Source organism: Solea senegalensis, linkage group LG14, assembly GCF_019176455.1.
Source record: "Solea senegalensis isolate Sse05_10M linkage group LG14, IFAPA_SoseM_1, whole genome shotgun sequence".
Lineage (NCBI taxonomy): Eukaryota > Metazoa > Chordata > Actinopteri > Pleuronectiformes > Soleidae > Solea > Solea senegalensis.
Window position 1 is genome coordinate 14,309,565 of NC_058034.1, and position 18,657 is coordinate 14,328,221.

At 40.0% G+C, this 18,657-nt stretch overlaps 1 protein-coding gene across 3 annotated transcripts; it reads right to left on the reverse strand.

The window, feature by feature from the left end:
- Window positions 1–674: 674 nt before the first annotated feature.
- On the reverse strand, window positions 675–17,703 carry crtc1b (CREB regulated transcription coactivator 1b). Of its 3 annotated transcripts, none has more exons than XM_044043559.1 (14): window positions 17,551–17,703; window positions 14,547–14,663; window positions 13,969–14,094; window positions 12,494–12,555; window positions 12,154–12,248; window positions 11,560–11,630; window positions 11,432–11,475; window positions 11,092–11,315; window positions 10,533–10,684; window positions 9,796–10,041; window positions 8,796–8,882; window positions 6,011–6,097; window positions 5,751–5,925; window positions 675–4,738 (listed from the first exon to the last, which is right to left on the reverse strand). In XM_044043559.1, the coding sequence occupies exons 1-14, from the start codon at window positions 17,674–17,676 to the stop codon at window positions 4,527–4,529; spliced, it is 1,824 nt and encodes a 607-aa protein (XP_043899494.1). In that variant the 5' UTR covers window positions 17,677–17,703; the 3' UTR covers window positions 675–4,526. The 3 variants fall into 3 exon arrangements, with proteins under 3 accessions (XP_043899494.1, XP_043899493.1, XP_043899495.1); XM_044043558.1 differs by having other exon boundaries at window positions 11,560–11,645; XM_044043560.1 differs by lacking the exon at window positions 8,796–8,882 and having other exon boundaries at window positions 11,560–11,645.
- Between the last annotated feature and the right edge of the window lie 954 nt (window positions 17,704–18,657).

The window sequence follows — 18,657 nt, forward strand, 5'->3', positions numbered from 1 at the left end:
GGTATTGGAATCAATAAAGTCTTAATTTCATGCTCCTTTAGCTGTTTGGCTTCAGCCCTGATGAACAAATGCACCTTTTTCTTCTTATTTACTGCCTTTTGATTTTCCTCATATTGACTAAAGTTGTATAATCAGCTTGAATTGAATATAACCTTTGCTTTTCCTTCACTTTGTGTGAAAAGTGAAAATAAGAGATTTACAGTAACTTTGAGAGACTTTTACACATCTAACAGCGCAGCAAAATTTTTGTGTTGAACTAATGTCAAGAAAGGAGACTTTTGAGTATGTCTGTTTCAGTTAGGTTGGGTCAAAGTCAAGACATCAGCTGTATCTAAATGTCCTGTTTTTCTTCCTGCACTGCTGAGGCAGCAGCAGGTTCAGGCTCTAAAAGTGTCACAGTTGATGCTGGCGCTGCAGCAACAACATGAGCAGCCGCGTTGAGGCTAAAACTACAACTGTAAGGTCAATCTTCTGATGTCTGTGTTTAAACTGTGACTCGCTGAGACTGCTTTCACATGTGTGTGTGTGTGGGGATGACCAACAGAGAAATACATTCGGAGCGCCGTTCTTTCCCAACACGAGAGCGCAAGCTGCACTGGAGTAAGCCCTTTCTAGAGTTGCATCTCCTAAAAACTGACCAGATCAAAAACAAACAAACAGGACAAGCCAAAATAGAGTTTACAAAGGAAAATAGAGAATTCATCTTTTCATTGACATTAAAATATATCCGGTCTATACATCTGTAATGAAAGAGTCAGCATTCACATCGGGCAGAACAGTCCCTGCTCAAAAGCCAGGAAGCCACAAATAAAGTGCCAAGCGACGAGTGGACAACCCTTTGCACAAAAACAGACAGAAAAAAACAGAAATACACTGACATGACAGGCAAACGACATAAAACAACCAAATCTGATGTCTGAAAACACATGTCACCTCAGCAAAGGGATAAGGATCTGCTTCATGTGATGTGTCTATCATGTCATGCAGTTGACAGATTATTTAAAGTCCATATATGCAAACAACCAGTGCCCGTGCTAATCTGCAATCGACACAAGACGTAACCTGCTTCCATTTTCGAGCCAAAGCAAACCAGGTGGTGCAGAGAATGAGGGGCTGGGCCGACTCGTGCGCCCGCGAGATGCCCCGGTGCAGGAAGAGAAAGCGTAAGAACGAGCAACAGTGAGAAAGACTCAACTGAGGTGCAGAGTGTGAGAGAGAGAGAAGCCCGGAAACCAAAAGCTCAGGGTCATTTGGCAACAGGCAAGACACTGCCACATAAAAATACATTCTTTTATCATTTATGGAGTTACCGTAATACAGAGATGGAGGTAACAGAGTCAGGACTTCAGTGTCGCACAAAACAGACCCATACATGCATCCCTTTGAACGTAAGCTACGTGTTACACAAATCAACCCTGCAGAGCAAAAGTAGACCTTCATTGAGAGAGGTTTGGACCGTCGGTAAAGTCATGCATTTTGTTTCAGCTATAGCATATTATGTACAAGGTCAGGATGACAGAAAGGCTCAAACCCACTGGCATTAATGGCAAAGCAACGGTGACAATTGGCTGACACACAATACTTTTGATAAAACAAAAACAAAAACCTCTGGAAACATCGACGCACTTGTTTCTCGTTGACGTTTGAGAAAAGAAAATCAGCTTCTGCTGAAGTGTCTGCATCTCGGGGCCTCTTTGTTACGCTTAAGGTCAGTAACGGTAAAGTCAATTTGAAGTTTGGGATCAACACATTTGTTTCTTGAGCAGCAACTTCACACAGAAGGAATCCACTGCTGAAGAGGCAGAGATGCAGCCAGTGCATTAAAGAAAGGAAAAGCAGGGTGTGTGACTTACAAAAACAGTGTGGAAACGTAAAAAGAAAATAAAGCTCATTTCAAAAGAAAGCTGGAGTTATGCTTTTTCAGGTGTAGAAATGAATTTACTTGATTGTCATAGCACCACTGCAAACCTCCAAAACCTGCTAAACTCATATTCTCTGCCATCAATTCATTAAAATCTACAGCACAGATGCAGTTTAATCTAAGAATACTAATTTGTCCAGCAGGTGAAAGAGAAAACAGAGCTGTGCGATTGTTATGTGAAAGTCTACAGAGCCCTTGAAATCCTTCTCTCTTCATAATCATCATCATGCTGGCAATATTTGACATATTCTTACACAATATTTAGACGAAAACGATCACAAAACGCTGCACCGTTGTTTGGACGGCGTCTTTATATATTAATTAAATCTCCCCCACGGTAATTTCAAACCTCCATCTGCACCTTTGTTTCCATGACTACACCATTTGTGAACTACAAATCCAGCTTAACTTCTGGAATGTTTTAAACAAAGAAACAAATAATACAACCAAATCAAAAACAAACAAAACATCAGGAGCTTTTACCTTGAAGGGTAAATGTTTTTGTCTCATTTGCATAGGAATCATAACCATGGATGGAGAGAGGGGGGGAGAGAGAGCACAGCAAACACCAAACATCTCAACTTAAACCTAATGTACAACCCGAACATGATTCCTTTTCCCATCATCCCAATGATGAGCAAATGATGAGCACATCTGTACACAAACATTACAATATACCAAACATGATCCCACAGACCTGCACACGACTCTCAGGGAAACTCTTGACAAAAGGCTGAGACGGATTCAAATCTCACGTGGTTTGTTTTCCTACACGTTTTTCTCTACACACACACACACACAATTAAGAGTATATACATGTTCCAGTGTGATGTGTGTGAACACTTTTCACTTAAAGCTGCTCTCGGTGAAATACTGTAACTCATCTCGGGAGTAATCCACACAACACAATCTCCGTGTGTGCGGCTCTCGGTGACCTCTTAGTCGTCACTAACACTGAATAGAAATAAAATTGCATAAAATACTTTAAAATATATAAATACACACATCTTTTTTGGCCTTTCAGTACACCGTTAAATTTTGTATCTCTGATAAAAATATGCCTATAATCATAAACTCTGAAGAATGAATTGCATGGACACCATTTAAAGGCTGTGACGCGGTCTCCACTAAAGTGACTGCACACTGTTTCGTAGTACGGTTGTTGTCGATGACCACTGTGGCAAAGGTCAGTAGCGTTTTTGTAAGAGCTTCCCTGTCAAGGAGCAAAAAGCCTCCCCATAATTGCACTATACCTTGCAAATCACTCAAAAACCATCCTTTGATTTTCTTTTTTTTTGTTTGCTTTTTCTTTTTTTTTGCCCCACTTTAAAAAACATCAACAATTTGGGTATAAATTGTACCGCTACAAAATACAGTACATCGATTTGTCAAACCTTACACAACATAATCACAAATATCACTGATCAAAAGTGACGTTCCTCTCAAATACAAGAAAATGTTACAATAAGGTACGAAAATACGTTGTCACGTCAGACACTTAAGTGGAACAGCAGGAACACTCATGTAAGGCAAAATCAGGTGATTTCACAGTGACGACTTTTGGAGATTTCACTTTTAAAAACAGACTGCGTCGGTCTGAATGTGTATTGGCTCTTCACTGGCAATAAATCAATTTTTTTTCTCTCCTGCTTTCCAGTTCAATAGAAATACCTGATTATTTTCTGAGAAAAAACGTTAATTTAAGGTAATTACAACCGACCCATCATCACTGGAAACGACGACGCTTGGATTTGACCGCCGGGCTACAGCATGACAACGTCTACCGCGTCTCTACATCAGAGAATGGCACATCGAACACCAAAGAGCAACTATGGGGAGATTTTGCACTCCTTCATTAACCAAGTAGCTTAACAAACACATTTAGAAATATGTTGGTACTTAATAAATAGACACAAACCACATGAGTGCAAATTTACACTATGCTTACAGAGAGCATTTTGGCATCAAATTTAAATTAGTAAATAGAATATAAAATCAATCTTAAACCGAAATAAATAAATAAATAAAATAAATAGAACATAAAGCATCAAAACATACAGTACATGATGAAAATAACTTTTGGTTGTCAAAAATAAAGCTTTGAGTGTGAAATAGAAAGCTGTTACAGCATAAAGGGAAAAACCAATTCATCAGATTGCCAAACGGTTTAGCCCAATGTCCTAGCAGCTCCCTGCTACCAGCAAATATAAAAACAAAAACAAAACGTGGATATGAAAAGGAAAAAAAATACATTGTCAAATGTGCATTTTCTTCTTCTTTTTTGTTTTGGAATATATGTGGCATGTAATGGTACACTGTAAACACAGCAGGCTAGCGAAAGCACTGAGCGACCAATCTCATTCAAATTGACAGCGAGGCCATTCCCCAGCAAGCCACTGGACGTCTTATTCCCTGCTGTCTGTTGGTGGTGCGTCATTTCAGAGAGCTTCACGGAGACGAGGGCGAGGTCAGACAGCTGGACAGCCATGCAACAAGGGAGAGGGTTCTTCCCGCCCTTTGCTTCTCTCCGTTCACAAGTTAGTGTGTGGGTTTCTTTCTTCGTCTTCGTCTTCTTCTCCTTCTTGGCCACATTGAGCCTCACATGTTACAGCCTGTCCATCCTGAACGTGTCCTCGGTGGCGGGGTCGGCGAGCACCATATCGGGGTCATTGAGCATGTGCAGTCCGTCGAGGGTGAGCGGGTCAATCTTCAGCTCGTCCAGGGGAAACTGAGAGTCTGCGTCAAAGCTGACGTCGCCGACACCGGCCAGAGAGTTGGTCAGCTCTTTGGAGAGGCTCGGCGGTGACTCACCTGTGACTGAGTGATGCAACATAAGAGACAGACATCCGAGAAAGATCAGGCAGGTTTCATGTTCATATTCAAACTACACTCAAGCTGCAGAGTGTAAAAGGTTTGTTGACGTTGTTATTCTGCGTTTGTTAGGTCTTTGTGAACACAAATGAAGCAACATTATAAACTTGTGTGCAACAATACTATCAGACCAGGAAGCAAGTCTGTGTACAGACTGGCAGTGCAGAAGCGGAGGAAATTAGGTTTTTTAAGCAGTAGAATTTACCTTTGAATCTTTCCTGAGTGCTTCTTTGTGTATTTGTCACACACTGACCTGTTTGCAGTCGTCACACTTCACTAGCACAATGATGCTGTTGCCTCCATGTGTACCGACATAAATCCCTTCCTGTGTGCAGTGCAGGGATATCGCTGGAAGACACGAAATCTAAACACTGCTATACTGAGAAACACAGAACGAGTCACGTGGAGCTGATAAACTTGATCAGTGTCGCATTGTAAGAGTTACGCAGAACAGATTTAAGGTCCTTTTAAAGTCATTTTTGACAATTAATGTCACCACAGTTTGTATTTAAAGACATTTGTGAGTTATCGAACATTATCGGGCTTTCTTCTTGGAACGCTGATAAAACTGTCCATTTCAAGATACTACGAGTGGTTCCAACGGGGCAACAAGTACAGTTGGATTGAAAATGATGCATTAGGATTATGAACAACTCTGATTCTACCATTCATTCCTTCTTATAGCAAAAAGGCTGCATTTACTTTTACATAAATCTGATTAACCTGTAGAAATGTTAAAGCCAACTGTAAACTATAAACTGAATAGATTATCACATATTATTTACATGAAGAAGGGGCTAATTTCATGATGGAAAAGAAGCCTAACTGTGTGTGTCATGCAGAGTAAATCAACAACACCTGTGTGTCAAAAATTGCTGATTTTGGTGCAATAGCAATAGAATTTCTTCTGAGTGGAACGAGATAAGACTGTTTCTAATGGGCAAACAGCTGTGGCTACCTGTTAGGATGATGTTGGGGATGTTGCTGTGGCTACTGTAGCCGAGCTGCTGAGAGTCCTGTAGGCTGCTCCCAGTGAGGCCCATCATGGCCGCCTGTGTATAGTTGAGGGTGGAGCACTGGTTATAAAGGCTGGTGGAGCTGATGGGGGTCTCGATCATGTTGAACTGCTCTAGCTGGAAACCAGAGAGAAACGACGTAGTGTAAAAGGTAAAGAAAACGTGCGTCACTGCTCTTTACTGTTGCTGCGTTGTGTGTCACCTGGTGAGAAAGTGCATTGGTCTGCCTCGATGACAACTGCTGATCATAGAAGGAGTCGCCAAATATACTGCCCACCACTGGGATGTGCTGGAGGAGACAGGTAAACCATATTTCAGAACAACTGGAAACAAAGCCGCTGCATAACAAACAAAAATTAGACACAAGGCAAAATGTCCGGGCCCCGCAAGCATGGAAGAACAGAAAACACAAGCAAACCAAAGACCTCAGAAACACGACAAAGTGTCAGACTGAGCAGCGACCAAAGCAAATGGTTTTGTGATCAGAGCTGTCGTGGTCAAGAGTCTAAAAAGAAAAGAAAAGAAAACAAAAAACTCAGATACAGAACTTAAGTATGAACATGACATGGTTGTTTGTTAGTTTCATCCTGGTGTGCAGTGATGCCCTGACCACGACAGCCCTATTCATGAAGACACAAACACAGATCAACATGTTAAAAGGGAAATTCTGACATCCATCAACCTGAGGGGCTTTTGTCATATTTGACTTTTCTGCTGTACAGGTTTGAGAAAAAAAATAAGAAAAATAATATTATGTGTTTGCTTTACCGACAATAAGATCGAGGCTGATCAGAGCACAAATAGTTAACGTTATCATCTCAAACACTTGCATCTGCTTGAGTTTATACATTTATCTATTTTTGGATTAAAAGAAAAGTCTTTGAGATTATTTCTGTTGCTTATTTGGAAGGGTCTCTTATTTCCCCTTAATACAGTCAGTCTTGCCCAAACCTGTGTCCCATACCTCTACAATGAAAGGAAGAACACCACCAAGTCAAAACATGACAGATTTCCCCTTGAAAAAGTGCCACTCAGAATCAACGCCAATTGACTAAAGGGGATTTCATAGATGACAGATTCATTGATTTTCTCAATGTCGCCTTCAGCCCTGAAGTGGCTTTGCACCTTGGAAGCCAAAACAAAGTGTATTTTTAAACACATGCTACCTAACATTTTTGTTATTCGAGGTTGAAATAAAGCTGCCTATGAATCCTCCCTAAAAAGAGGCAGCAACAGTGATTTGTGTTTGTGTAAATAACAGATGTCAAGTGACTCAAAGAGTGGTCCTATAGTGACTCAAAGAATGAAAGAGAATGACTGTGAAACCACATGAAAAATGGACGTGTTCTGAAGCCAACCAGGAGAATACATTGAATGGCCACTCGGGGCAACTCTGCTTGTTGCAAAAAGAACTCTGATTAATAATGAGTGGGAAGATGAGCCTATTCCCATTTGATTTACATTATAAGCAAACATTTTCCTGAGCAATTAATGCTCTCAATTGCAAGTTTCAGGTCTTCTTCAATAGTGCAAATTATGTTCCACTTTATGGTAAAATAGATAACGTATGGTACAATGAAGCATAGCACATAAGAGTAGACACCAGCAGATATCGTCCATCCATTTTTTGACAAGATCAAAAGGTTATTAATTAGTCCAAGTTAACGTGCAGGAGTTAGTGACAACTCATGTGATGTGTTTTGCTGACAAAGAGGGGAAGTCACAATAGCAGAAATATGGTAGTGTGCAACAACCACTTGAGCACTGCTGCTCTTCTGGAGAAGAGAGCTTTTTCAGTTCACAGCGAAACAGAGCATGTAATATTGTCTTTGACCACAGTTTATATCAAATATGTGAGAAACACAACACTGTGTATGCACAGGTGAGGCAGACACAGGTCCTTGTGTGAACAATAGAGATGAGCAAGAAGTAGCAGATCAGCAATGCAGCCATCACACACGCACCCGGTCTGGCCCAGGCTTTAGTGAACGTAGCGTTCACTAAAGGGGCCATCCACGCGGAAACAAGTATTATCATTTCATCCACACAGAAACGGCGTTTTAGGAGACTTGAAACACCAAAACACTTCTCAAAACCCTTGCGTTTTCACGTAGACGTCAATGTGCTACTTTATACCACCACCTCTCTCTCTTGCGCTGGCATTCACTGTCCCCATCTTTGTCATTTTTGTCACCATCATACTCTTGTGTTTAGATATGGTTAGGCAGTGTAGCCAACTAGAATCAATGAAAAGTAACCTGCAAAGATGCTCGATATCACTAGAATACGTCCTGTCCGCGAATTCAGACACGACGGTGAGTACTAAACCTATTTTTCGCAGTCACTATTTTTACTGAATACTTAACGAACAGATTCCATGCAGTCAGCTGTACTGCACACCCGCAGCTTGTTCTTGTCCATGACTCTGTGTCTGTGTGGTTACAGTGCTTCTCTCTCAAAATGGCAAATGGATTGTGACTGAAGGGTTGAACAAGGCAACCAATCCACATTGCTCATTGTTAATTGGACACTCTAAATTCTCTTATCTAGTGTACAGTACTCCTTGTACCGGTCCAAAGCACGGATGGCCTCAGGAAGCATCCGGCATAAAATTCTTTCATCCGCTAATCAAATGTACACAAAATAAAAATGTGTAGTACGGATGCAACCGCACACATATTACTACACCTCACCAGAAAAGAAAAAAGAAGAAAAGAGTTTCAGTCATGTGCTGCTCAAACTTCCAAACCTTCATTGCATGAGCATGTTCACAATACAAAAAATGGTCAGTGCCTTCATCGACAAACTATGGCAAACGTTGTCATGCACACAGTAAATGGCGACAGTGGTGATGAAAAAAATGAGTTACGCAGTTGCCGACACCATGATTGTTTAACTGCTGATACAGAAAAAATGAAAAGCAGCCTGACTCATTGACAATTACCCCCTTCCCCAAACAGCAGCTAGCTCGGTGGGTGGGCCCTTACTTGAGGCGAGCCGCCGGGGGAGAAGCCTTGATTGGAGACTGGGGAGGTTGGAGATTGAGTGGCTGGTGAGCCAGTCTGATTGCGGTACTGTTGGAGGGAAGAGGATTAGCTAGAACTAAGTGTCAGGCCGTGTCACAAACAAATCTCAATGTCTGCTTGAGTGAAGAAGCTGCTCGGCATGTATAATGTGTATAAGTGGAAGGTGAGAAATCAAACCAAATCACTATAAACATTGGGAAAACTTTGAGGCTGGCCAGAAAATAAGGAAAAGTGACTGTAGGGTAGAAACACCCGTTGCTTCTATGAGCTATGAACTAATAACATGGCTGCCATCAGGGAAAGAAGAAGAAAAACTTAACAAAATAAAAGGCTCCCCCAATAACAATCTATGCCTGCACAGGTCTATGATATCAAGATTATGTTACCTGCATTATCATCGCCATTAAACAGCCAGGAAACTGGTTTGTAGACCGTGATTTTAGATCATCGGCACACAGGAGCTGTTGCCCTGCTGCTGCCTTACTTGTTACGGTTGTGACGCTTAAATATGAATAAAGGATTTCAAACACCAAAGCGTCACATTTGCTGATGGAATCAGGAGTGAATCAACAACGCCTGTGTGTCATAATGTAAAATTACTGATTTTGGTGCGATGAGAGTCACTGTCTTGGTCCCAGGCCGAGCTGGGTGAAGCCAGTGTTGATTATTTGTCAATACATCATATAACCACACATAAAAAAAAACTGTCCCTTTAACCTAGAGGCTGAGAAAAGTGCAAAATGGATACAATAATTCTAAGGACAACTAATATTCTCAATTATCTCGAGTGTAAAGAGGTTATTCAAAAAATTATAAACTAATGCCAAAGCCCAGTAACATGTGTAGGGATAATTACTAAGATCTGGAAAGAAAAATAAAATGAGAAAATGAATAGAAGCTTCAGATTTAGCAAAATGGATGCAGTCATTTCACAAGGTTAACCGTAAACCTGGCTTCTTACCGAACTGACACCGATGCTGGCGGTTGTCTGGCTCTGGCTGTCTGGGGAGGAGCTGCTGGCAGTGGCAGTGGATGTAGCAGTGGAGGCTGGAGGTGGGAAAGTGATGAGCTGGATGCCCTGCGACAAGGCCTGCTGCTGCTTCTGCAGGTCGCTGAGCAGCTGAGCCTGAGCCTGAGCCGTCAACTGACTGAAGAGTGGATATTGGGAAAGTTGCTGCTCCAAGGTCATCGACTCTGTTGGTATGGCCTGAAGAAGAAACGCACACTCACAGACTATTTATGCATTTTCCAATAAGCTCTTGTGTTGTGAATTACAGCGGAAGTAACACATTTCAACATCATCAACATCAATTTTGGACATCAACAGGTCCCACTCTTGACTACATAAGCATTCTCCCACTGTGGGAACAGAGTCACAGCATTATGTCACAGCAGCTACTTTTCATCAGTTTACTCTGGCTCAAAACAAGTACTGTAGGGATGGGCATCATGTTCAAAAGGCTCATCTTCATCTTCAAGTTTCTGTAAGTAATATTCAGTTATACACCAACATTTACAAACATAGAGCCCAGGTTGAAAAATCCCAGAACCCCATTGTAACTGGGATGGTTATTTTGTGAGTAATTTAAGCTATTCTCCTTCCAGAGTCAAAGTGCTCCATCACTGACTTTGAGTCTTCTACTGAGGTAACAAAACAACCCAGACCAAAACTGAAAAGTGAGCTCAGCAGATGCTTACCTGAGTGATGTTAACAGGTGAGGACAAGGTGGGTGAGAACTGCTGCGTTGACTGTTGGAGGTGGAGGTCAGAGGAGAGGGTGAGGGGCACCACAGGAGGTTGCCGGCGCTGTCCTGTCGCAGTCATGGTAGATTGGGATGAGGTGGGAATCCCTGGGAATGAAAACAAGCAAAGGCTGAAAATGTGTAGCTGAAATGTCAACAGTTAATGAGTGGGATGTGTAACAGTCAACTCTCACGTCATGTTCCTGAAGAGAAGAGGAGAAAACTTCAAAACAAAGTTAGTTCAAAGTTTTTCCTTAGGTCACACTGGTGCGCCAAACAACATTTTGCTGTTGCGTTCATCTGCGAAGTAGTGTTGTCAATATTTACACTTGTCTGCAGTGTAATTCAGTGCAGGTGGAAGCAACAGCAACATTGCGCTATAAAAGTGAGATGGTTGCAAACATGTAGAACAAATGAAAAGAAAAAGAAGCACCCATGAAATGTTTTAGGAGTAAACCCACCCCTGAATAATTCAACTCCCGACATAATGTACATGGATAAAATGGACTTGTTACCGTGGCTGGCTGCGCTGATGCCCAGGTGGGTGAGGTTGGTGGTCAGGCTGCCTGTGCTGTTGGATGAGCTGAGCGAGGGAAAGGCCACGGTGTCCTCGGGGTCCAGTGGTGTGGACAGTGGAGGCGGGAACTGAATGTTGGTCAGATCAGGCAATGAACCGCCAGTGTTGTGTGCAGCTGGGAGCACGGATGGGTTCAACTCCTGGTCTGGTGATGGGAATATACTACAAAAAAAAAGAAGAAAGGTTTCATCACTCATGAGAAATGCTTTGTACTTTTTCTATGATATCCCTATGATGATATGACATGAAACACAGATTTCATGTCTAATGCCACCTACTTGATTCCAGGGACATCACATGTGTTGGGCTTTGATGCATCATCCTAAAGACAAAATGTAGATATGAGCTGCATATGATAAGTCACAACAACTGTCCAATTTGTAGCCCCTCCCTTACCCATCAGTACCTTCTCATCATTCCACAACTGTTTCTGTGCATCCTCGTCAGCGTTAGAGTCGGAATCCTCCATCCCAGGCACTGTTAGCAGCAGTACTAATTAGTAAAACAGCAAGACACAGTTGCTTGCTGAGACAAAACACATAACAATTCAAATCAGTGCAAGAAGTGAGTCATCGATTTCCCACCCAGTCATGCAGAGTAGGGTGTTGTGCACTAGATCCCCGCATCTCTAAAAATAGCAAGGTGACCAGACAGAGTGGATGCCAGGTAATCTTGGCTTCATTGTGGCAGAGCATCACACACAAAAAGACCTAATCCATAGATAATCTGTGAATTATTGATCCTCCTACCTAGCTTGTACATGAGTCGGCTTCATTCAGAGATGTGACCTTACTCTACAGCTGTGTTTTCTATGCTGCACTAAATACCGAGGTAGTGCTTCACGGTAGATGAGTGTTGGTTTACGCCATAAATATTTAATACTAAGTCTTCAGATCCATTTTTGTCAACAACTCCTTGAGCTGCTTTGCTGCCTGCACTAGTACACATTAATAAATAAAAGCCAGCAGCTTCATGTCCTTGTAACTGGATCTTGTGTTACCTCGTTTAGGCTGCAGCTCCTGTGATCCCCCTGCAAACACATCCTGGGGCTTCGGATTCATAGTGCTCTGGTGTAAGGCAGAGTCTGAATTTGTCCTGCATGTATGTATTAGAAAGATCAAAAGTTAGAGCAAAAAAATTTCTGTCAACTCCACAGTGTCAAACAAATTACCAGAAACTACAGCAACTCTTGGAAACACCATCATTACCAGTATTCTGCATTTTATTAATTAAGTTTTAAAGTTTTGTATGGACAAAGACTTGTACTGTGTAGTCGAGTTACATTTGGTTTAATGAAGTAGCCATTACTTTGTACGAAAAGACTAGGGGAAGTTACCTACCTTCGCCAGCTAGTGTCTGGTGGTGGGGAGAGGTAAACGGAGCTGTAAGGACAGCTGTCAATGTGAATTTAGTTAAGGCAAATGAAACAGACGAGATGTAAAATGGATCTGGGCTAATCCATTCTTTTGTGCTTTATGGCTGATTTAACCTGATAGAGGTGATACATGTACACACAGGTAATCCTGCAATTTAATTACTCTGAAAATGGCTATGGGTATTGATGATTCCAATTCACGAGGTCCCAAAAAAAAATAATTCTATTTGTTTTCCTGATTTGTTTCCCTACCAATTTTGCCTGGTTGTGAAATAGATGTTCACAGAACTAAGGCTACAAACTGTACTCATTCTGGACCTCTCTAATATTGTGCTTCATTAAAAATATTTATGTTTATTAAAATTTGACACCATTACATTAATGCACTGTTTTTTTTACTTCATATGAATACACAGTGCAACTCTACAGTACAGTCACAGGTGTTCAGTCAACTTCAAAACTTATCAACTTCATAATATCCAGCCTAAAAGCTCACAGCTTGACATCATTACCATTTTGTCCAGCACAGTGCAGCTTAACCTGCATCTACGTACTCTTTGCTCATCAGTAGAAGACAACAGTGATGATATGTTGCTATCCCTTGACAATGGAGGACATAACAAATTGTCATCCTGAGCGGACAACCACACCAAACCATGTGATGAGTGGTGTGTGGATGGATCTCTGGGTCTACACCAGAGATGTTGCAGCCGTGTGAGAAGTGTGCAGAGGATACAGGAAATTTGATTAAAATAAAAGGGATTTTACAAATAAATGTCAGACCTTTCAAATAAAGACTGAGATGAATTGGAAAATCTATTTTCTGAACTTGAGTCAGTGTTTTTATCTAATGGTGGAACAGAGTTCTCGGAATAATCACTCTCTCATATCACATCATTCACTAACAAGCTCTGAAATTCACCTCACTGGGAAGATAGATCATCATCACCACATCTAATGTTTTGTCATTGTTAATACAGAGAAATCACTCTTCCATTCATAGCCTCACTCCGTTATGTATGCCAGACTAAGACATTTTTACTTTCCTTCCTTCTATCAGCTATGTTAATCACTTTACCATAAATAAAATGTTCGTGCTTGAAGATGATCCATATAGAAAACATTTTGGTCCAAGTTCTGGTGTAGTGTCAAATATATCTGTCAATCAATGTCCAGTGTGTTTGTGTCTGTGAGCATTAATAATAGCAACAGTGCACATGGAGGAATGAGTAAAGCCAACTGAAACCATCTCAGATAATGCTATGTCTCCAGAAATGTTGAAATTGAACTTAACTCGTGCGCAAACTTGTCACACATGTCAAACATAGGCCATAACGAAATAAAGGCGCAAGTCTTACTGCGATAAAGGCAAATCCGAGGCAAAGCATTTACAAGATAACAAAAACATTTCATCACCACACCATTTGAAACAAAGGATATTTGGCGTCCATGTTTATCGACCGACAGCGGCCTGCGGTGAGGAGATGTGATGCGGTTTCGGTCGCGGTAAACACGCTCCACCAGCCCGTGGTGCCTTGTCGTTCGGCTGGTATCCAACACCGAATTCTAGAGTGAACACATGAGGTGAATGAGGATAGGAAAACCAATGAACCCACGGCACAAGAAATATGTCTTAGGATAAATGGTGTAAATGTGCTCTTTTCTGAATGAGTCAAGCCATGGGCCCCCATACTGGTGCTTGAGTTGGCAAATGTATTTAAAGATGGAAAGCCATGACAAGCAATGGTAAACTTTAAAATTTAGGAACCAAATGGCAAAATCCTGTAAAAAGAACCTTCTATACTACTTCCTGCACCTAAACACAACCTAGTCACACCTTTACTGCCCTCATAATTTAAGATGATCCTGTAGACTTTCTTTAAAAAGGAGTCATTGTTTTGAGCCAATCTTTCACCAATACTACAGGTATCTGCATCTTATGTATGTCCAACAGCTAAGAAAGGTACACTGGTCAAGAACAAACCTTTGATTTACCAGCCAAGAGGCTAAGGGCTCACCTGAAAAGGCAGGTCAATGTTGCCATTTCCAATCTGATTGACATTGGGCAGTGAGCCTCCATAGTACTGTCCACGATTCTGCCCTAGTTGCAAATACTGGGTCTTCTGTAACTGCAGCTGTGCAAAGTAAAATTGCATGAAAGCATGAGTGAATGATCGTTCTGATTCACAACAAAAGTGATGCTAAAATGAAAAAACAGCCCTTCTGTCCACAGTGGTGAAATGAACAGTCACTACAATCCATTAAAGGACGGACGAAAACACAGTGAGACAGGCAGATGTGGCCATTTCATGATCAACCAAGAGGCAGACAACATCTTTAAAAAGTGACACCTGACTGACAGCTGGTGTTATTACAAACAGACTTTCCATGTAACACATCTGGCTATTACATCAGCCACACGTTGGCATACACATGTTACTCACAGAGGTCATGTATGTTATTACAAAAACAGCATGATGGAAGGCCTCCTTCACCAAAAATGAAATGTGGTGAGGTTGGTCTGACCAAATGCAATGGGTTGATATTTGAATGGCAACAAATACAAATCTGGCAGAGACCACAAATCAAGGAAGCTAAATTTCTTCTCCATGCATTAAATGACAGAACAGCTCGGGTCACTGATACAGTATTTGGTGACTGGTTAGTGGGCATCATTTCCAGCAACAGGGCCCAAATGTTCCTGGTACCTTCCTTCTTTGGTAAAATAAGCTGAAATGATTCCTCTAATAAATCATTGATCTGACAAAAATGTTTATAACTGATTGTTACAGCTATTTTTCACTTCCACAAAAATCTAAAATGTCTTGTTTCATCATTCAAAAATATTAAGATTTGCTCTAACACACTATAATCAGATTGAAATCCTAATGGGCATTTTACCTATTTTCTGAAGGCTCATAGTGTTATGACAGAGGGCTGCTGTATTTATCTGCTGATTTGTTTAAATAATGAGTATAGTGTATTTTAAAATGGGAGGCAAATAGTAACCTGCTTTTCTTAAAGCAGCTTGTTTTGGCCAAACAACAGCTATTTTACAATTGCACGAAACAGAACACTACAACACACACAAATCAGTATAATAATTGTCCAAATAACCAATCATTTCAGCTCTTGCTTAGGATAATAATTATAATTCAACTTATGAGGTGGAGCAATAACCTAAATTGGTGGATCCATTAGCTATTTTGATTACAACCAAATTAGTGTCTCTTTCCAAAGGATAAAGATTTAGTTGGTAAAACTTCTGCAAATGGGAGTATTTATGCAGTCACACAACTTATACATTTTGAATAGAACTAATGATAGTCATGTAATAATAATAATTAGGATAATAGAATAAGAATTTTTACATCAGTCAACATTGATAAATCTCATGACAAATGTCACATTGAATAGAGAGTGATTTTTGCACTTGAGGGAAGATTAAGGAAACCTGTAAAGTGTTTTTTCACACTTAACTGGACAAAAACATCTGTTAAACACAGAAATATTTCACACATCTGGGGTACATTGAATGTGTTATATGACAAAGTGCGTTGGTGCAAGGCATAAAACCATGTCAGTATATATTACAGCTGCAACTAACAATTATTTTCATAATCGATTAATCAGTCAATTATTTTCTCGATTATTGCTTGGTCCACAAAATGTAAGAAAATCCTGATCAGTGTTTCTCTAACCTGGAAATGATGACGTTCTCAAATGTATTATGTCTACTAATGAAAAATTATTCCGTTTTGATTATTTATTTGTTATATTTTCACTTTCAAAAAAAATAATGTTTTCATTGTGTAAAAAAAAACACTCAGATTCATCGAATATCAAAATGGAGATGCTCCCATATTGAAAACATTGTGTTCCAAGATCATTTTCTTGGTCCATAACATGTCAAAATCTTGACCAGCGTTTCTCAAACCTGGAAATGACGATGTTCTCATATATTTTTGTCATGTCTACAAACGAAAAATTATTCAGCTTTGATGATTTCTTTGTCGTATGGAGCAAAGAAACCAGAAAGATCACATTAAAGAAACTGGAAAAATCTGTGCGTTTTAATTCTTTAAAAAAAAAAAAGATGATCAAAAGAGTTGATCAGTTGATGATGAATTTAGTAATTGATTAATAACCGATTAATTGTTTCAGCCCTATTATAATTGATATTCTGTTACATTGAACAAAGTTGTACCACACACATTTGTGTGTATGTGTACTGAATTAAGGCAATTGTTCTGGGTTTTATTCAGCCTCTTAAATGTGAATATTTTCTGGTTTCTTTGCTCCATATTACAAAGAAATCATTCAAACTGAATCATTTTTGCTTTTTTGGACAAGACAAGAAACACTGATCAAAATCTTCTAGCACTTTATGGACGAAACGATTTCTCGATTAATTGAGAAAATAACAGATATATTATGAAAATAATCGTTAGATGCAGCCCTATTTGTGTATATATGTATGTATATATATATAATCAATCATTAGCTGCCCTTGTGATAAACAGCTTTTTGACAGTTGAGGGTATGTTGTCAAAGTTAGCTTGACTGAAAATTCATTCATTCATTCACCACGAATACAACTGTCCTCGTGCTAATAAAGAAGGATTGTGAGAGCATTAACTGGAAGTAGTCTGTAATGTAAAGGCTCAATACTGAGCTAACGGTTGGACGTCGCTTGTCGTGAAGAAAGGTTTACACGTCAGTCGATTGTTAGCGGATGAATTGTCATCTAGCACAGGTGTACATCACTCAGACTAGCTAAGCCGCAGACGTTATTATTATTTTAGCATTGTGAACAAGGCCAGGGTGTTGTTAGAAGGCACAGTTGCACCGACGCCGCTACTTATGATGCTAATGATGCGGGCGTTAAATATTTACGTTCGCTAATCCAGCATCCCAGTGTTCACATTCATCTCCGCAGCGTTGGTTAGAAGGGGGGTTAAAAAAAAACAAAAAAAACAGCGATGCAACAGAATGTACACAGCCGAGGTGTGGTGGTCTTACCCGGGCAGCTCTGGTGATGTTTAAGTCCTTCATGACTTCTTCGAACGCGGCTGTCTCCTCCGCCTGCTTCTGATTATGCAAAGCGATTTTTTCGCTAAATTTGCGAGGATTGTTAGAGGACGCCATTTTTCCCCCCTCTTCTTCTCAATGGAATGTTACGTTACGCACTACGCCGGGGCCTCGCTCGTCATCACGCACGGTAAATAAAATAAATAAATAACTACAAAATTATGGTCTAATACATATTGGCAAGCTTTTAACTGTAATGCATAATATGGCAGGACAAACGTGCTTTATCAGCATCATCAATTAGGCTTCAATTGTTCATGTGTGTCACTGAATACTTGACACTTAAACTTGTAGAACAATAGACAGACAGACCGATTTGAATCTAAATTGGATATTAATCAAATTTGACTATATGATATTGCATTGTATTATTTTTATAATACAACCCAAGTACCAAGTGTTAAGTAGGTAAGTAACTACAAAATAAAACATCTTGATTGTTTGTGAAAGAACAAGTGATCGCACAACTGCCTGGATTTGTTTTGAGAAATACTGCTGTTTCTCAATGTCAATAAGAACAAGGGTCATGATAGGCAAAGTTAAGTAATTTGATAAAATGATAAACAAAAAAAGGAAACAAATTAATGCGTTATGCGTAGAGATCACAGGCAAAGACTGTGTTTAACAAAACATTATTTGGTGTATAAAACTTGTTGCAGAATAAAATTCACATGTCCATGCATCCTAATGATCAATGGCCACTGGCAGTTATTAGGCAAGTGTGAGGTGTTAAATCGGAGTATCAGTTTTCTGTTTTATATAATTGAAATATGAAATCTTTTTCAAGTAGGTCAGACTTATAAGAATCAATTTCAAGTATCCAGGATGTATTATTATAGTTGTTTTTATATACTGGGCCAGCATTCTTGATGGAAATGGTCTGCAGATTAACATGATTGTTGCAGTCTTAATAAAAAAAGTAAGTACAGTATTTTCTTATTAGATTAAATAGCATTCTTTTCTCTGTATACAGACTTGTAAAACTCTGACTTTTATATTGCAGAGCAGTGTCTCGATGTGGAAATACATAATCAAGAT

What these genes read in the sequence shown, in the direction of transcription:
- crtc1b (XM_044043558.1), bottom strand. Translation starts at nt 17,676, where the DNA reads ATGGCGTCCTCTAACAATCCTCGCAAATTTAGCGAAAAAATCGCTTTG. An exon ending in ACATCACCAGAGCTGCCCGG is followed by an intron (nt 14,664 to 17,550) that starts GTAAGACCACCA and finishes TACTTTGCACAG; the next exon opens with CTGCAGTTACAGAAGACCCA. An exon ending in TCGATAAACATGGACGCCAA is followed by an intron (nt 12,556 to 13,968) that starts ATATCCTTTGTT and finishes AACTAAATTCAC; the next exon opens with ATTGACAGCTGTCCTTACAG.